Here is a 20688-nt window from a genome sequence, read left to right as displayed (position 1 = left end):
TTTTTTAAATTAGAGTGTCTTTTTTTTTTTTTACATTTAATGTCTTTCTGAATCCAAGTTTACCATAATAATGCAAGTTGCAGAAAAAAATATCCCTAGGTTTGGAACCTGTACTGAAAAGAGCTTTCTGCACTGGAACAAAATTTGAGATTTTTTTCCTCACTGCAATGGAAAATTCCCTCCTCCTCCCCCCAAATATCGAGATCAGTGTAAGTGGTACAGAGTATTAAAGGAGAGCACATCCAGCAAGCAGAACAGATTTAGTTACTAAACTATGGCAGTTCTTAAAAAAGCATGTGTTGATTCCTGGTTTTTAATAACAAATTATACATTACATTAGATAAGAGCAAATAATTATACACCTCTCTCTCTGACATACAGCCACACACTTAATTAAGCCCAGAGGAAGAAGGAGAGGGGATGCTAAAAAAAAAAAATCAGCGATGGTTCTTAATGTTATTCTTTCCTTCTTTAACTTAACAAATATTTCAAGCTGTAATCTTTCATACTCTTTTATCTAGGGACTCATTTGGTTTCAGAGTTTGTCATAATTGGTATGAAGCTTTAAAAATTACTGACTTCCAGTTATCTTTGGATCTTGCCGAGAAGAATAAATTTTTAAAATGCCAGCAGGGAGACTGAAGGATTTAAAAGTCAAGCCTGATTTACAAGACCCGAGAACCCATATCTCATTTCCATAGGACAAGACGTGTGCTGTCGAATCTGTTTTGCAAATGATGCTTGCTGGGAGAGGCTGAGATGCCAAAGTGACCCGATCGCGTTCAGCTATCACTGGCTTTGGAAACAGCCTCCTTAAACTCTTTCATCTGACCACACTTGAAACTCTTACCCCCAAGTTATTTCCTTCTTTTTTCTTGTAGAACAGTAACCAGAAGGTATCAAGTTAAAAGAATTCAAGGTGACTCACATAGCTTCTCTTTTTGCATTGTTAGTTTTCCCACTAACAGAAACTGGCTTTACACCTGGCTGCTATTATCTCGAAGCAGTCGAAGAATGTGGTAAATATTATCCACATATAATTTATTAAAAGCTAAGTCAAAGAACAGGTGTTGCTATTGTAAAGATTAATTTTGCAGCTCTTCTGCTCAAACTCATAAATTATGAACTCCTGGGCCCCCTCAACACTAAATCACACACACAACATCCACAACAATTTATTAACTTTAGGGTGAAAAACGATGTGTAAGCTTGCCAGCTGCTCTGCTTCCAAGCACTGGCACCAGGGAGAACGCCGAGGCCCTCCCGGACTCTCCGCTCGGCAACTGCGAACTGGCAGCTTCTTTCTGTCAGCAGCGGCAGCTCTGCACTCCCTGCTTGCGCACGACAGCAGCGTGTAACCTCACAGGGGGGTGGTAACATTAGTCTGTTGTTCTTCACTATTTAACATTCACCATTGTTTCATTTCAGATACGGAAAGTATTGCTTTCATCAAACATTTCTGTTCTACTCCTTCAGTTCTATTAGTAGAAACACGGACCTACTGCCAAGGGCGCTTCCAGGGCCAGCCCCGTTCAATAAAGTTCTCACCGCTCTGGACCCAGGAGCTGAGTGCACCGTTAGCACCAAACTGGGAGGTGCTGTCGGTTCTCTTGAGGGACAGGAGGCCCTGCAGCGGGACCTAGAGAGATGGAGCGCTGGGCTATGATTGACGGGATGCGATTTACCAAGTCGAGATGCCGAGGACAGAGCAATGCCGGGCACGAGCCCCAGCCAGGCGAGCGAGGGGCTGGCGCGCAGCCCGGCAGAGAGGGGGCTGGCTGCAGCTTGAGTGGGTTGCCATCTATGGCACGTTACTTGCTGTTGCTTGCCCTGTCATTTAGGTGATGATCCTACTGACCTTTGCTTTCATAATTAGACAACTGCTTCAAAGAGCATAGGATATGAACGATTACCTGCGGGATTAAGAACTTCTTTGTTTTCACACAAGGAATTCAAAAGACCACAAACAAAACAGAGTTAATGGAGTCGCTGGCCTGAGGAGGGAGGCTCTACTTCTCAGAGCTACTGGGGGTTTTGGTGGGTTTTCTTGCTGGTCAATACAGATTTATCAAACAGAGTATCTATTTTGACCTCACTCTGCTTCCCTGGAACAGCTACTTCAGTGCATCAGGACAAACCGTTTCGCTCGGCTAAATAAACTGTGGGCTGTGGGCAGCTTTCATCATGCAGCCACTGCTGGAGAGGTACCGTGGATCAATGAGGTGAAGTTCAGCCCCCAAACAAATGAGTAATTGGTACTTAGGAGAACAGCTCCTGTGTGCAGCCATGACATCTTCACAGCGTTGTAAGGTATGAGAAAGAGAAGGTAAAAGTTTGAGGGGTTCTGACATATTATCTGGTCCTAACAAATATACTTACATTTGTCTTGGTCAGCTTCCACTCCTTCACTCTCTGTGTCACTCGGCAACATCCAAGGTTGATGAGCAAGCTGAAGCTGTTGTAAGAATTCATCCTGTCACAAACAGATCTATTTTTAGAAAAAATGACAGAGAATGGTTCTCTACAAATGCAGACTGCAGCAAACACTCCAGCCTCAATTAACTAGAGAGAAGAAAGCCTTTAATAAAACAAAAACCTTGCTGTGAATTAAAACCAGACTGCAGAGCTTATGCAGCTCCCTACAATTTTTTAAATGCAATTCTTATTTATTTATCTATTCTGGAAAAAAAGCCCCAAACCTCTAGCTATCTATCTGCGATAGCCACAGATAAATCCCTACGCATCTTAGAAATGCAGCCACACAGAACAAAACCTTAATGCAGCTACCTCACCCGTCCCTGCAGCCTCTGGACTATGCCTAGACATGCCATGCACGATTTGCTCAGGTACGGCTTTCGTTTGACAGAACCTTCACCGACTCCAGTGCAGTAAGAACAAGGACCTGAAGCTTGATTTAGAACCTATGGTTTTACTGGAGAAGGAGAAAGCCTTGGAAGGAAAAATGCTATGGAAACTTTTGTCTCCAAGACACCATAAAACTCTAAGCATCAAAATATAAATGTTTTCACAGTTAAAAATCAGCGGAATATATGCTCTTTAAAATGTTTTACAAGTGCCTCCTTCTTTATATAACATATATATGTATGTATATAAAATTATTTTTCCATACACACACACGTACGTGAGCACGTACACACACAGACATATAAAACACTCTGACAGGTTCCTCTGCAGTATTCAAGGTGAGAGATGAGACTGGAATGCAGAATTTTATTTTCCAAAACAGTCCAAACATGCAACTCTGTTCTCTAAAAGGGAACTTAAACACTGGCCAGACAATGTAAAATTACTGGCCAGATTCTTACAGGTACCTGAAAAAAGAAGGGGGGGTAGTAGCCCTGTCATCTTTTATACCAGCAGAAAAACAGAATCTACATATTCAAAGTTCAATTACATTGCACAGCACTACGGCATACTTTTTTTATGTTCTCCATGCTCCTTCATCATTTTTTCTACAAAAGACACAAAACCTCTCTACAAACAAACTAAGAAAGACCATTTTTTAATCTGAAGTATTTTCTTGCATCAGAGACACGAAGCCTTATTTAAGCAGTGCTTTCTGCTCTTAACTGCTCATTGGCAGTTTGGCCCTGTGGTTTAAAAACAGAAACCAGGCTTGTTTAAATCAGCTCTTGGTGCCCGAAGGCTGTTCAGTAAAGATCTGCCTCACTGGAGTGAATTATTAATTCTGTCAGTAATCCATTCTAAGCCCACACAGCCTGCCGCAGCGTCCCGATGCTGAGCTCTGAGCAGCAGCTCCAGGAGCCCCTTCCGCAGGCACTGCCGCCTCCGGCGTGCGCAGCGCAGGGGCAGGTGGCTGACGAGAGCAGGGGACGGGGCAGAGCGTTCGGGTTCTCTGAACAGGACTGCTGCAGCAGGAGCCAGCAGCTCTGACACCGATCAGCGTCCTTTTCAGCCTTCCAGAAACACAGAGCAAAGACATGAGGCAGGCAGCAGAACAGGAGGGAAGCGTCCGACCGAAAGGAGAGCCCTCACTGCATCAAGTCACGCTCTGTGCTCCAGGAAGGAGGAGGAGAACTTGTGTTCATCAAACGAGTTATTCAAATAAGGGGAAATGTCCTGCCGTTAACAGTGACAGACCAATAAAGATTACTGAGTACCACTTTAAGCTTTCTGGATAAAAAAAGTGGTTGTAAAATTCTCAGCATTCAGAAAATGAAATGGCAAACAAGGGAGTCGGTAGAATGTTCAGCTCAACAGCTATTGATAACCATCGCAGGACTGTGTCACTTCAATGGAATCCACCCTGAAGAGATAAGCAGGATTCAACATTCCTTTGACAGTTTATACAAAACACCAAAGGATAAGGTGAAATGCAGAAAAGTATCTCTGCCAAAGGATTTGGAAACCTGATTTATTAGTTTTATAGAGATAGTAAAACTATTTCTCAAGGTAGCATTTGTTTCTCTGCTATAATTCAATTCAGCCTTGAACAGAACTGATAATAAAAGACGCCCGTTAGAACTTTGTAATATTATGTGTGCCAAGAGGAAGAAACTTGTCCACAAAATCTCAGATCATTGTAAGTCTCGAGCATTAAAAAACCCTAAGACATTCTTAACAGCCAATACGTTAAGTACTTGACAAATTACGTTAGATTTGTGCTGTAACCAGAATAAACTACCCTGAGCTACAGTGTGCCATTTACCGAAAGTGAAGACCCACCCCGCGTTGTATTTCCCAGCAACATCGTGGTGTTTTAGACTTGTCACGTTACTCTGACGCACATTACAAAGGAGGAAGTACACGTAAGTTAGCGATGCGTTAACATTCCAGATAAATAAACGAGCGACAGCACACGGTGTAAACCCATCCAGGTTCCGAATTCTTTAATACAAGCTCCTTAAGGTAAAACATGCTCCTGGGAGTCAGTAATCACAACCTTTTCAACCAACCAATTCTCATCCAATATGTATCGACACCGTACTGGTTAATTCCATTACCATCACGAAGGAGAAAGGAAGCAGAATCATTCGCAGAATCGTATCATAGTACCTTCTACAGACTGGCAGTAGAAACTCCCAGTGCTCACATCAGGTGGAAATCCCAGTCCACACCATAAGGCTAAGAAGAATAAAGGCAATTTCCCTTCTTTTATTTCACTGTTTTTATACAGCAAGAGGATACAAAACCTATAATGAAAGTTGTAAAATCATTTACAGGAGCAGCCTTAAATTTTCTAGGTTTGTGATCTCTAGAAGTACATAGAAAGACAGAACTTTGTTGTTGTTCTCCTACTCCAGGCCACCTTGGACTTTTCTCACACTTGCCTCCATGGTCAGAGAGAAGCTGTGACACAGAAGAACGAAATCACATGGCCACAAAGAAGGGGACACCTCTAACACAGCAAAAAATGTCATTGAACAGAGACATTCCCTGGGCACGTTCTGTCTAAACCCACTTCTCCCAGCGACCAGGAACTTCAGTGGGCCAAGAGAGCTTAAAAGAGCTCCCAAAGGTTCTAGTGTCACACTGCAAAGAGGGGGCTGGGAGTGGCAGACCTCTGTCAGCTACCTTCTGTCACCCGAGAGCCTCTAGAGCTTGGCAGAGGAAGGTCTTCAGCCTGAACGTGTCATCTGAGCAGCTCTCCCCTTGGAAGCAGAGCTAGACCCAGGACAAGTTTCCATGAAGCCAAAGGTCACTTGTGCGTGTCGTGAGAGGAAAAGAAGGGTCTGAGCTGGGTCACTAGCAGCCGACGCACTATTCTACCCAGTAAGGGAAGAGAGAGAAAAGAGTTTGCCACTTCTAGAAGGGATTATAACAGGGGGTCGGGTCCTGCCTAGAAACGCTGAGATTTAACTCCAGCTTTACAGTGGGCTTGCTGAATGAACCGGGGCACGCTGTTCTAACTGTAAAACAGGGCAAGAACGCTGCTCATTCCTTCAGGTTCTTCTGGAGATGTACCTGTATAAACACACAGTAAAAGGGGAACGGGACAGGAACTGTAAGAGCTGTCAGCAAAGCCGGGCAAACAGGGCAACAAGTCCCAGCCAACGGAATGGTTCTTACTGCTGTGACTGCAGAAGGGCTGTGAAAGGAAGGGTCTAACGGCCTGCCTTGTTACAGGGAAGAGCAGAAGCGATAGGCAGAGTGGATGTCCCTCGGTGGAGATGTCGTGCTCACCACGCAGCACTTTGGGAGTCTGTACAAGAATTCTAGAGGGCACCACACGGGTAGGTGTCGGTTAGTTAGGAACAGGACTGCTTAAAAAGGAATAAAGAAAAAGAGGAGTGAAGTGTTTAGTGGGAAACAACGAAACCCTCCATTTCTTCTCAACATTTTTAGTTTAACATAAATTTCAATTCTCATTTCCTGATATGTGAGAAAATTCCAACACACGAACACACCCACCCCTCAAAACGGGAGACAAAGGGGGTTTGTTGGTCAAACAAGAAATTTGTTACAATCACATGATTTTTTTCCGTGGAAAACTTCTATTTGAAAATATATCAACTGCCAGTGAAGACACTTTCAGTCGAACTGCGGCCGCCTTGAGTCCTCATGCCTATAAGCTGGAAATCCAGTTCCAGGTGAAGAAGTGGCTCAAGTGATGGGATTAATGCTCCGTCATTCAAACCCAAAGGGAGGATGTTTCGCACCACCAAATTTAAGTACAATTTCCTCCCCAAATTCTTTAGTTTTAGAGGTATCTGTGCCTCGTTTCCTTTCTTTCATAATGAATAACGGAGGCTAAGTATCAAATCTCTAGTTTTCCTACAGGCATCTCTAAGCAGTATTATTATAAATGACACTTTCGAATTTTTTTTAAGAAGTTGTTAGACTGATAACACGTTGTGTCAAGTGTTCCAACAGATTTTTTAAAACAAGTGATACTTCTCAGAAACAACTATCTAAAGGTACGATGGTTTGTGAGTCTTGGAAAGGAGCTCTCCAGGCTTTGACAGATGGATTACAAAGAGATTTGTAACAAATGGTGGGAAGTGAATTATTCCACCGTTAAGAAATGAGCAGTCTCGACGGACAGCTCCTCCTCAAGTCAGTACAGCAGGACTGGCATTTCCTGAGAGAAAACTCACCTTCGGGAGGCTTGTACCTGCGACAGACAGCACGGCTGTTCTTTCCCAGGTGCTCGTCCCTCCACTGCCTAGGCACTAACACCGCCGCTAGGGCAGACACGCTCCGCAGAGCAGAACCCCACTCCAAATTTACAAGGTACTTTAACGTTTTCTTTGTGCTGTTTTAAATACAGACTAACCCTGTAAAGGCCGTTGATATTGGGCAGGAAGTTTTACGCGCGCTCAGCGCTAGACAGCGATTCGGTGATGTTGGACATTTTGTCAGTGCAGTTCAGTGGTGTGTTTTGGAAAATTTGTCCTCTCAGCAATGTCCCACTAATCATTCCAATACGTCCGAGAAATGAAGGGAAAAGCAGAGCGAGGAACTGTGCACTGCTGTTGTAGCAGGAAGAAACATCGCCTGCAATCACAAAGGTACGACAGAGCTGTGTTTACTACCCAGAGGAACGCTCCTCTAAGGAACGGCAAGGCTCGTAACACCGCGACGCGTTATGCAGGCAGAACCCTACAGCGCTTACAGAAAATGGGGGGACACGAGCACTTCAGCGTGGTTTCTGTACTAATCCTGCTGCTCCCTCCTCAGTACCTCTCACACGGAGCAGCACGTCCTTGCTAGTTTCTCAGCACTGGATCTCAAGTTCTTTCCAGGCAGTAAGTTACATGAGGCGCGCTGACTTATTTCAGCACAAACCATCACTAGTGGTTTGTCACGTGACAGCAGCCCTTAAACATAGCAAAACCATTAAATTGAAAATCTTACTTCTGATAAACTGTTTCTCTGAGTAGTGACAGTTCCAACAATGTCTCCACTCATTTGCACAGAAAGCCCTGAAGCAGCGCTGAGGGTCCTCCCCATTTGGCTCTTGGATGTCAAAGATCTGCTTCTTTGCATACTAATGATGCCTTCCCTATTTCCTTGGTTGCTAGGGGTAAGAGGCCGTGACAGCAAGCTATTCGGGGTCACAGGTCTGCTCCCCGGAGCCGACGGAGTTGGTGGCCTGCTGGTCTGTGCACCGGGCGTTGGAGGCCTGCTGTTTGCACCGCTGGAGACCTCTGTTCTGCTGTTACTGGGCAATGGTGGTGATTTGTTTCCCTGGAGCTGAACGTTCTTCCCCATCTGAGCGGGCACCTGTGGCCTCGGATTTTGGCCCTGTGCAGCCTGAAGACTGCCCTGGCGGTCAGGTGTAAGTGCACTGTGATGCTGGGTACCAGGGCTCCTGGAAAGCCTTGCTTCTTCCCACAGCGCGAGGTCCTTCTCGATATCTGCGCACACACACAAACAAGAAAGAAAAGAAAGAAACTCATGTTCTGTTTCTCGCTGGTTTAAAACTTACTGATTTTCTCCAGTGTAAGTGATAACCTGGAGCTGGGCAGAGGAAATCTATCCACCCTTAAAACAGACGGCATCAGAATCAACAGTTGGGGTGTTTGACAGGCATTTCATCAAAGCCTGTCTACACCTGATTTACACCTACTGACAGAACCTGCATAAAATAAGCACTTCATTTTCATTTTGATAACATTAATTTCAGGTTCTAAAAGTCTGAAAAGAAGCAGATTCTAAACTGCTTGTTGAAAAATGAGGTTTTCTTTCACTTGTGTTTACTGTAGACTGAAATAGTTCTGAAAGCTTCAGGTAAGAGCATCTCTCAACTCTCTATAAAGACTAAATGTTTTGCTGTTTGCAAATTCCAAACCAGTTATGGTTTCTAGCACACAGTTGAGACTATTTCTAACTGCTGTTTTGCCGATCTCTTAAAATTATTTCTATTTTGTAATAATTATGTCTTGAAGTATTCTTCCATTATGCTTTTAAAAAAAACCAATACGCATCCCTCTGGACCTTGTCAGATGCCTGGCAAAAATATGGGGGCCAATAAATGACAATGCGGGCTACCTGATTTAAATTGAACGAGGAACATGGTCTTTTAAAGACTGCGCTTAGCCCGTGTCTTTCCCAAATTAGAGACCTTTAACTGCCCTGTGATGGTTCGCTATGCTAATAAACTATCTGAATACAGCATGGTTTAATAAGAGCTAAAGAAACATTTTATTCTGCCTCATGTTTCCTTAATTCCACATACTAATCAAGCTTGCAGGTGAATGAATTATTCTAATAATTTCTCCTCATATAATTCACGTTTCCACAGTGTTATTACTCAGTTTTATTTAGCACAAAACCTCTTTTCGACTTTGCTTCAGCATCAGCTTCTCAACCACAAAGAAAAGAAAAAAATAAATCTCCATACATCTCCAGCTTTACAGTATTATCTGATCCACAGTAAATACTAGAATTGAATTACAACTTAGGATTTTTAAAATCCCCTGTCTGTGCCATTTATTTTCCTTTAGGAAAATAAAACACAGGCAACAGAGCGACGGAAAGGCATTTTGCTTTCGTATCTGAAACACCAGGATAAGGATATGAATCACAATGCACTTAAAAACTGTTTAAGCATTTAACAGTTCTCCTTGTGATAAAATATATTCCAGAAGGACCCAGCGGCCACAGAACCAGTGTAGCAAAGCAAGCCGGCGAGATACTGGGAGGCACTAAAAACCCCCCACCGTTCCGTGCTTGCCTGTGAGCTACAGCAGGCACAGTCACGCCGGAGGCTGGATCTTGGACAGAAGTATTACGGGCTGTACGTAGAGAAGGAAAAGAAAACCGATTGCTTCGATACCTGATTTTGTAAAAATGCCGCCTTCAACTACCAAGGTCCTGAGCCAAGGTCCTGCCGGCAGCTGGTGCTAGTTCCTAACTTGGGGCACCTTACGTTATGGAGCGAGTTTCACCCAGCACACAACCCGTCGGAGAAAGGCAGGTCCTTCAGCAGGTGTAGCTGAGACAGGGACCACGTTCCTTCGTGGCACAGGTAAACCAAGTCACGATTTGGGCACTCAAATGACCGCCTAGTGCTGGGCACAACCCACAGCTTCCCGGGCGCTCGGAGAACTGACACAGGGAGCCTGGCTGACACCAGAGAAAATGGAACTCTGCTAACACGAATGAGACAAGGCTAAGAAAAACCACGGCACTGTGAGCTGAGTTGAGAGACTTCACTGAGCCCCAAGCCTCAGGGACAAGGGGGCTTCTCCTGCAAAGCCACCTGTTCTCCAGCGCTGCAGCCTCTCCTAAAGGCTGCCTACACGCAGGTGAAGCACCAGCACCTCCTCATGGCCGGAGTCTTGGTGGAACGGGAAAACCAACCAAAGAGGCGTGTCATGGAGCCGTCAGAGTGCAGTGGAATTAACAGTTTAATTCCTGTACTCACTGTCACTCCAGCAAAGCTCATTACATCTACAAACACAGCAATAACTGTGCTGTTTCTCTTCAAGGAAGAAAAGGGGAAGTTTAAAGGTTTTATCTGTTTTCATCAGCACGTGAGACCGATCATCATTCCCTTCGCCTCGGATACGGGCAGAGCTGGCTGGGTGAGTGCTGCTGGGTGCTGCAGGATCCCTCACTGCCACACGTACCAGCCAGGTGCTTCTCCATGGTCTGAAGTTCTTTTGCTGCTAAGGAGTCCTTTAAGAGTTTCTGCCTCGGGGAGCCTCCGGGCCGGACACCCGTGGCATCCAGGGTCCAAACTGTCTGAGACTGACACGGATAAAAAGAAAAGGGAATGGTTTTTAATGTAGTTTCTCATTTATGCACGAAACAATAAAAGAAGTTATACCCTCATTTAGAACAGTGAATCCGGTGCTTTTTACATAGAAAATATCGTATGGAAAATGCTCTACAGTATTTATAAATAACTGCTACACGGTAGCATAAATAACGTAAATAGGCATTATTGAACGTCAGCAGCTCTAAAGTAATTCAAACACGCACCTCCGCACAAGCTCTTGTTCCATGCTGAGCCATTGCAACAGGACAAATTCTTCAATGATTTACATTCTGGGCAGGCCCAGTTACTTAGTGGGGGTTGCACTTACTCTAAATTACCGTAACATTTGGCACCGTATCTCTGAAAAGCAGCACTTCTGGGAATACACAGAATTTCCTCATCAAAACGGCCCGTGCTGTTTTATCACTGCGAGAAGTATTTCTTTCAGGAACAGCAACTACATCGTCAGGGCAGCGCGGCGGTCCAGGAGGGATGCTGGCAAGCAGACCGCCTCCCTCCCTCACCTCGCTGTTGAACACTGCTGTGTTCAGCATCGCCTGCGTTTTCTGGAACCCACTCAACACAGTTAAAAGAAATTATTTTAAAATGTACTGTGAGGCAAACTTGATAAAGTTTTTTTAATGCTTATTTGAAATACACAAAAAACATATGGCCGAGTGTGCAAGACTTGGTCATAAAACCAACAAAACAGCCCATTAATTAACGTGTTCTTAAGAGCCTATCTGAAATAAATTTTACATTAATAAAAAGAAACTAATTTAAAATAAATTCACATTAACAAGGCTAGCGAGATCTAAACGTGAGGATGTTCCTGAAAGACAAGCTGTAAACATATGTAATGCATTTTGGTTAAAATTTTTCTTCTACATAGTTTTGTGAATCAAGTGCAAACGTTATGGTTTAGCTGCTGTAAGACAGACATCTGCGCTCGGCTTTCCGGCATAACCTACCGCTCCTGCACCGCATAGCTCAGAGCCCCTCACCAGGCACGCCGGACAGAGACCGCTCCCAATACAATGGACGTCCCCGCTACCCAACGGCGGGAGTGCCTGGGCCCTTCTGCTCCCACCAAGCTGCTGGCAAGGACAGATGCTCCTCGCGCAGCTGAACTTGCGGGGCAGTATTTTGCTGGGAGGTTTGTTACACAATGTCCGTTTTCGGTAGGAGTTCACCAAACGTTTAACCCTTCAGCTCCCGTAGTCTGCTCAAGGACATCAGGCAATCCAGTCAAGGTGGGGTGTGGGGTACCGTAAGAACACTAGACCTCCTCCGTGCTCCGCCGCAACACCAGCAGCCACCACTCGTCCCCGCCTTCCACATCAGGACCTGTTCCACCGGCTGTGCCGGGTCGCTGCAATTACGAGCGCTCTGCTTCCCAGGACAGCCAGCCAGCAGGTTTTACGCTAACCCCTACACTAGGAATAGGGCAGCGTGAGTTAACTCGGGCACAGGTCTTCTGTTTACAGGGAAAGGGGAGGGGGCAAGACATGGCTACCTGGGAATCAATCGCATCTGCTTCAGTTTCTGGAAGGTAACCAGAGTCATTTTTTCCCTAAGCTGCATTCGCATTTTGTTTACTTTATTTGGACTAATCATTTCGAACTCCTCAAGCCCAAGACTTTGCTCTCTTAATTTTGTAAAATTAAGTATTACCATTGGTAAAGCGGATATCTGGCAAACATTCAAGAACACACGGACACAGTGTGAACTGACTGCGCTTCTCGTGGAAGCTCTGCATGTTAGTCCAACAACACAAGGTATTGTAAGAGCTCTTCCTTCCTAGAAGGAAAAAATTAAAGCGGCCAGAGAACTGAAAACTCAAACGGACGAGGTAAAGCTTCCTTCTCTCTACGATGACAGTGCTGGCAAGCACCGCTTTTATCTTCATGCAAAACCTAGTTTTTATCAAACTGTTTTTAAAAATTACCCGATTATCCATAAGGGAAGGAACTTACAGATCCTGTCAGTTGAGAGGCAGTCTGAAATTCATCAATATCTTCTGAAAGTGCTTCAACTCCGGGTACTTGAGCTGTTCCAAAGAGGCAGAAGAGAAGTAAATCACTCTAATTAAGTAGGCATTAGTTACTTGGAAAATAAAATGCCTATAAATTAACTGCTGGAAAGGTAAATGTGGCTACTGCAAGTGCGCTGCTTTTCAGTTACACTTCGATGGATTTTAATTTATGTTTGATTTTAATTTATCTCTAATCTTCTGTCTGATTTTAACTGATAAGCTTAATGCAACGTGGAGCAGTGTCTCTAACACGATTAGCGCCATAAGCAAGCTTCCTTCAGGTGTCTCACAGCTTATTTGTTATTTTTACTATTAAAACTATCAAATACCATTTGTCCTTCACACAAGTGAGTAGTGGATCTTCAGCTTTAATACGATCAATAAAATTAAATAATTAATTCTGTAAAACTAATTAGACTGCAGTTAAAACCCTTGAAGTAAGCAGCTCTGGTTGCTTTTGGTTGCTCTGGTCGCAGTGTTTAAAAGCCACGCAAGCTATAATTTTGTCCAAACTGCCATGTTTGTAAAACCACATGACCTGGTGAGAAGTCTTGAATGCCTCTCGGAGGCATACGTGACGACTTCAAACAGCATTTACGCAGTTTGAAGCAGAGCAAGCGATGTCCAGGTGACATGCCATGCCAGCGCTCTGCTGGGCACTTGGCTGCTGTTCACGAGCAGCCTGAGAAAACAAGATGCCCTGATCTTCCTCAGGTTCTGCTGTATCCAGCACTCAGCAGGGAGCTCCTCAAGTCGTCCTGCTTTGTTAAGCGTCTCAGCCTATACTTGCTCTAAGTCAGAGCTACACTGAGGCGCGGCAGCTATGGTCACCGCATTCACTGCGGACTCCAGCGGAAGCGGAGGCAGAAGAGGTGATGATGATGCAAAGCTGTGGTCAGAGAACTGTGCAGAAGTTGCAGATGGCAGCACATTTTTGCCAGTGCCATATCTGGTTCTCAACCCTAATTCCCACATACCTGCACCCTTGTTAATCGTTTACCTTGTTAATCGTTTACCTTGTTAATCGTTTACCCTGGTCAGGCAGTTCCATCTGGACATGCCTACTTCTGTTGGACAGCCCCCAATTTCCTCTACATCCAAATGCCTGTTTTGAACTTTCTACTACACTGGCACTTTAAAAGAAAACCAAAACAGGTAGCAGCTACACACCCTAGTCTTTGCAAGTCTCTTCAGGTAGAAACTCCCTACTTTCTAGGAGCTGGCTAACTGCAAATGCTAAAAACCAGTGACTCCTGTTCGATAGGGAATGAACTCCTGATGTGAAATTTGCTTAGTGAAGTGTATTTCGCACACTAAGTATTAGGTATCACAGCATAATCTGTAGATCTAATAACACACTAGAATGAAAATACCACAGGTACGCACTGTGGCACAGTACCATACGACTATCGTTTCCATCCAGTTGTACTATCAAGGTAGAGCCACTAAAAAGACAAAGTCTTTGTCCACACTCACCTCAGAAACGTGTGGAGCCGCATGCTACACTGCAAAGTCACTCACTTTACAACAGCTTTTCTCAGTTAAATCGAGGAGTGGTTTGGACGTTCAGAAGTGCTACACCCCTTCCATTTCCCCATATTAAGAGTTTACTCCCTAGTAAGTAGTTGTATTTTAACCTTCCCTCCACAGGAAGTGGTTTGGAAGTTCAGAAGTGCTACACCCCTTCCATTTCCCCATATTAAGAGTTTACTCCCTAGTAAGTAGTTGTATTTTAACCCTCCCTCCACAGGAATGCCCTGACTGCAAAGATCTTATTTGCAGTAACGTCACCTTCTCCTGCCTTTCATCACAGGTTTTCACTCCTAGGGTAAGGTATTTCTCAGCAAGAGAGACCAAAACAAGTGAAAAAAAAGGTCCTATGGTACTTTAGGCAACTGAGATGAAATGAACAATTATCCTTTAGGGATACAACTTCTTAATATCTGAATTAAAAAAACCCCACGCACTAGAACGTGACTTTTACACCATGCCCCCCCCCCAACCTGAGAAACAGTCTGGGGGTTACAGATGCAGGTTTTTATGGGATCAGTCCTGTTCCGGTGTCTGTCTTTTGAAGCCTCAGCCATTCTCCCCACCCACCTGCCCAGACCAAGAGCAAGGCTGAGTGGAGGACTGGTCTAGGAGACAAACCTGACAGGCTCGCCAGTACAGCGAAGTTTGCTGTGCGGCCACCAAAGCTGCTGCTTCTAATCGGAAGGCAAGAACTAGCTATTAATTCTTCCCTCAGTTCTTTCCTGCAAAGTGGTCCAACAGGAAAGAGATAGTTTTGAGAGGTGCAGTTTAGGACAGTAATAAGAAACTGCAGCGCTAAGGCTTCTTGTGCTCTCCCATCTCCCATCCGCACTGCTCAGATCAGACCCAGCTCTCTCAGATTCAGCAGTATTAAACTAGAGGGAGATCAGAGCAGTGGCTGAGGAGAACCAGATCCAGGTCGGCACTGGAGCCAGCACAGTGCCTGATGCTGCAGATCATCTTTTTACGCAAGCTGTTACATGGACTTTACTAGGTGGAATTGCTTTAGTAAGGCTCATTTATAAGGGCTGTTAGAGCAGATGTGCTGCCAGTCACTCCTGAACCTAGTCCATCTGAAATCCAGGCGAGAGATGCTCCAGACCTAACAAATTAACGATTTCCCACTGACCCCGAAAGCGATCGTTATCTAAACAATGCTATCCTCAACTTTGCTGTGCATCAGCACCTTGCTTGCATATTCTCCAAGAATGGCTTACATTAGCACTTCCCAGCGCAGAGTTTTCTCTCAGTAAGGTCATTGGTACTGGCAAGTAAGTGCAGAAAATAAATTCAGATAAACCTGGCAAGTGAAGCTGGTTTCATAATACAATACATTCTTAAGAGGACAGAACTAAAAATTCACTGCAACATGATGTCTTGGTCACTTAGAGATTTCTAACAATATCTTCAGGAGTCTCTTTTATCATTCTTCTCATACATAATATTTGTTGGAACTCTCAGATGCACAGAAAACAAGCCATGTGCTCATTTTCAGGAAAGGCTGCTGGGATGGGCAGCTGCCTCAGTTCTGTGCCCATTTCTAGTCTGCACCTACTTGTAAAAAACAGCTGCGCTTTTTTCAAATCAAAATGTATTACTCGCCAACATTTTAGAAAAAAAAATATTTTGTAAGGCTGAACCTTTCTAAGAGCACCTCTTGACAGCAGTTTGGCAGTACCTCACTGCTGAGCTCAGTCCTTTTGCCCGCGGGGCTTCGCTGTTTTCTAGCATTATGACTAGCAGGTTGGTGTACGTTCACAGGCAGGAGATGGACGTGTTTGTAACACCACGAATGCCCCTGCCCCACCCAGCTATCCAACTTCTACTGCCTGTGTTTCTACTGGAGGTGGTTTTCTAGGGAAAGCATTCTCTATCTTCTCTGTATCTGCGCTGGCTACAGAGAGCCCAGAAGCACATGAAGTGGTCCAAGCTGGAATGGCTGTGGCACTTGTGCTGCCTGACCGTGGAAGATCCAGCTTCATTATTTCACAGCATCCAGCACCTTCTGACAGCTTCGCCTTCTTTAATCCTGGTGCCTCCGGCACTTAGCCACAGCTTACTCTTTTATTGAAGCCTGCAGTCTCAGCAGACAGCATGGCAACGTGGGCAAACCTCCACTTCTAGGGTACACCCGAAAGAAGAGGAAGACAGAGATCTGTTCAAAACAAACTGTTCAGGAGCTTTTTCCTACATATGTGTCTTACCCTTGCTTGTTTCTGCTGTGATAATCCCATGTTTGCCCACCCCCTCACCCATCCCAAGCAAGTCACCACTGCCTCCCTCCCTCGGGATGACTCTCCTAACAGAATGGGTCTCCCTTCCTTTCACAAGGCTCGAGTGCAGGCACCAGTCTGGGTCTCTCCTGCTGACAACCCTCATCAAGCCTGTAAGAACATCACATTTTGAGGTTCTGAGTTCCTCTTGATTTTTTTCAACAAAATGATCGATAGCAGGTGAAAGGCAAAACAAATGGCCGGAGGGGCTGAAGCCAAGCACTCTCACCAGAGCCGTTTGGGAAGTGCAGCTCTGCAGACATGCTGCCTACTACTGCTGACAAAGGCCACTCTACAGGTGAGGCAGGAGAATGGAGCGAAAGCCCAGGCTGCCCTCACACCTGAGGCACCGAACAGCCGACAGTTAGCAGGGTCATCACAAACACCACCAGCACCTCCGGACTTGTTCTGCGTGAAGGAATTGGGGAAGATCACTTGTCTGTGGCCGCTGAAGACTGAGCTGCAAGTCAAATCATCCAATTAACAGACTCGATGGTTCCACCCAGCTGCAATGGAATGGACTGAAAGGTTTATCTGTGCAGACTCTCTACCCAAACCCCTCTTCCTTTCTGTCTCCACTGCAGTGACAGCTCAGATAAAGTTAACTTTCATCAGCTTAGTGTCTCACAGGAAAGCAGGGCATTTCCTGGCAAGATCTCCCTTCGGAAGTGCCTTTTCCATCAGGTTTCAGGGTTACTCTGTCTGAAAACCTGAGCAGAAATGGAAACAAAGCTGAGTGTCCTGACCGCAAGTTAGCGCAGCGCATGATTCTCTTCACGTGAGGAGAAACGAATGTTCTCCAGAGCTACTGTAGGAACTCCTCTTTACTGTATTTTAATTCTAGTGGTGCTTGGAGAATTCAGAGGAGCATTTCTGACAGTTCGTTTGAAAACAGGAGAAATTCTATAACCTTTTATTTTTATATATTATATTGTATATTATTTGAACCCTGTGGATGCATTTGGAGTAGTAAATATTTCAAAGACCATCCCTTGCTATAGAGGCCAACTGGCAACGAACAGCCTGTTTCTACGCTCTTGAGCTATTTTACATCCCAAATAGTGTGCTAACACAAACTGCCTACCAAGATGGAATGCTGGCCCAAGGCAGCTCCCAAAATACACCTAGGAATTACTCTGGAGTGCTAACTGGCCACGTCAAAAACATGTTAGGGGCTCTTCTAACAGGTTTGAAGCGTAAATGACTGAGTTTGAATGCCTAGAAACCCTCTCTGAAGTGTTTAATTGTCTTTCACAGGCATAACCTCTGCTGTTCAATTCAAGACGTTGGTGTTTTAGGGGTTTTTTACGAGCAGCAAATATTTACGTAACTTACCATCAGAGTCTGCCACTGCTGGCTCAGATGTCTGAGATACCACGGAGACATCTTCTGGCCTTTCTGCCAAATTATCTCCTTGCAATCTAAATTGTGGAAAAATGGAACGAAAACATTTGCAGTCATATTCCGTAGGTAAGACACAGGAGAGTGTTATCTCTGACCACCCACCCTACTCACAACCCTATCCTCATTCGACGGGTGGTTTGCTGAAAAGCCAACGTCCGTGGTTCACTCACATCACCCCAGACTGTCTAGTAACCAAAACTAGCCTCTAAGAAAGAGTCAACTGAATCCTAGCGGACAGCAGGAGTGGGAAACAGCAGAGGGAACACCACGGTCAGAGGAGGAGGTGCTCCACCCTCCACTAAAAAAATACACAAAGAAAACACTAAGGTGAAACTATTATTTGAATCCCAGTTGCTAAACTTAAATGGAAATAATGTTAATATAACCTCATTATATTAATAATATTAAAAAGTTCACTGGTGAACACCATTCCTGCCATATTAATGGATTAGAAGAAAACCAATACTTCCAGGGCTACAATGGATTCATAAACATAACTCAAACATCACTGAACCACGAGCACAGGTACCTTAGGGCCCAAGGAGAAGGAATGGAAAACAGAAACGCGAAGACAAAGAAATGCAAATGTTTCTGACACCCAGCACCGAGAGGTGTGCTCTTTAGCATCTGTTCTTTGTATGGACTACTACTAACTCGGAGTACGTGCTCTGTGAGTTGCCTGGTGCTACGCAGAGCAGAGGCTGTGCTTCAGGAGCTGCTGATGTCAAATCAAACACTAAACAGGGAGGAGATGCGCCTTCAGAGGAGGGTGACTGTTCGCTCACAGACAGAGGAATTCAGATTTAATTCTATTCTGACATAGTCTTCCAGAAATATGTCACTTAACTCAAATTACCAAGTTCCTATTTTATTCCTCCCCAAAATGAACCAAGAAAGCCCAAACAGAAGAAAGAAGGGATATAGTACTTGAACAAACCATCCGTTAATCCCCAAATAAACGACTTCAGGCAGGAGTTACAGAATCGCTGGGTATGTGGCAGGCCTGCAAATTCTGGTGTGGGACTTGTTTTTCTCTTTAAAGATAGCAAACCAGGGCTGGATCCGTTTGCTCAAATTCTGATGCTCCCCAGGGTTGAACACAGCAGAAACTTTGAAATTCCACTGGAGAAATCCTGAAAACCTGTTATCTGGACAATGGAAATGCTTCCATTGGCTTGGGGGTGATAAAGGAAAACCCCTCTGGGACTGCAGGACAGCGAGGGGCACTCCCCGAGGAGGGAGCGGGGGGCTGCCAGCCCCGAGAAGCGCTCGCTCCACTCTGCCCCGCGCCAGCTGAACGCCGCTGGCTCTGGGCAACTTCTCCAAAGCACTCTGGGTTTGTGAACCACTATTCCTAAAGAACACACAATTCCCTGGAAAATCCCTGATCTGCTTTGCTGGAGACGCAGCTCACTGCTTGTAGATACACAGGGTGAGAAGTAGGGGAGAGTTCCACGAAGACCCGTTAACCCTTTCAGCGCAGCAGCAGTGCTGCGGCTGCTCTCCTGTTCTCCAGGAGCCCGGCACGGCTCGGAGGCGCAGCCGCCAGGGAGGGGGCTCAACGCGGGAAACAGAGCTAGGGCCATGTCTGCAGCAGAACCGTAGTTACTGCAGAGACTGGGGCACGGTGAATCAGCGACTTTGCTGAAACTATTTAAAGTAGGTTAACCATGCACTTGACAAACCCCTAACAAACGCTTCAGTGGTCGACAGGGTTTTTTGAAGTAGTTATTAGTATGGATCAACACCCGTATCGCACAGCCTGGAAGATTAATGAATGTCATGAACTTATTAACCACAAGAAACTTATTACAAACATAATGGCGATGTTTCTCTGGCAACCAAAGGGAATTTCAGAGATGAGAAGGAGAAACAGGGATAAATGGGATTTACTGGACCGACTACACTTTTTTCCCCCTTTCAATTCATCTGCTTCCTTCCTGCAATTTAGAACATTACATCTACATCTAACATCTGTCTCTGATATCTCTGCAATACTGAATCATCGTTTCCCTAGAATACAGAACTCCAGGGAAGTTACAGCAACACAGATCACACAACAAAAGCCCTGGAAGGCCCCGGGTGCTTTCAGGTGACGTTGAATGTTTTCTGGCACCTTTCCCTAGCAACCTCGCCACCAGCCCAGTAACAGCACTCCAAGCTTTAGCATCGCTTGTCCTGACTTGCCTATAACAGGATGAGTTTACTTCCTTCTTTGTTCCCAAACATACCCATCCAAACTCTGATCTCGCGTGCCTTGACTTACTGCCTCCAGTAAGTTCTTTATACTGGTGTGAAATCCAAAGCTCCTCCAGCACCTAAGTATAAAGCCAGGAATTTCTTACCTACTCCATTTGTTCTACTAATATCTTCTGCAAAGACAAAAATGCTAGAACTGTGCCAGCACTATTCTTAGTGTACTCAACAGGTACAGAGACAGAAAGATGTCAGCCTTCCAGTACAGATTACGCCAGTTAATGCAATGGTAAAATTATAGTAAATAAATATTATTAAACAATATACAGGCAAAAGAACTCTCTTGCTGGTAAAACTCTCCATCTGCTTTAGCTACATACTCCAGCTTCCTAATGAAGATTAGATTTTTTGAAAAGTTTATCCCAATTTTAGATCAATAAACTATGGAAGAAAAATGTCTTAGAGCTATGGGGCCACCACGAGAGGGCTGTGAATTCAGTGATGGGAGCGGCTGGCACCTCTCGAGTCTGCAGCAGCCACGGGAAAGCTCTGCAGCG

The 20688-nt window shown here is 44.9% G+C and overlaps 1 protein-coding gene across 1 annotated transcript in view; it reads right to left on the bottom strand.

The window, feature by feature from the left end:
- Positions 1–2379: 2379 nt before the first annotated feature.
- Positions 2380–20688, bottom strand: part of LOC104496222 (uncharacterized protein C8orf34 homolog) — a gene marked incomplete at its 3' end in the record, with an annotated part of 37985 nt that continues 19676 nt past the window's right edge. The window contains exons 3-7 of the mRNA XM_010139305.1: positions 17867–17952; positions 12667–12740; positions 10560–10680; positions 7840–8342; positions 2380–2473 (exon numbers count right to left, since the gene is read on the bottom strand). Coding sequence (XP_010137607.1) covers positions 2380–2473; positions 7840–8342; positions 10560–10680; positions 12667–12740; positions 17867–17952 — 878 coding nt within the window. The remainder of the gene's footprint in view (positions 2474–7839; positions 8343–10559; positions 10681–12666; positions 12741–17866; positions 17953–20688) is intronic.

Source organism: Buceros rhinoceros, unplaced genomic scaffold (genome assembly GCF_000710305.1).
Source record: "Buceros rhinoceros silvestris isolate BGI_N320 unplaced genomic scaffold, ASM71030v1 scaffold5787, whole genome shotgun sequence".
NCBI classification, from domain to species: Eukaryota; Metazoa; Chordata; class Aves; order Bucerotiformes; family Bucerotidae; genus Buceros; species Buceros rhinoceros.
The sequence above is the reverse complement of the archived record's forward strand: the minus strand, read 5'-3'. Positions and strand labels throughout refer to the sequence as shown.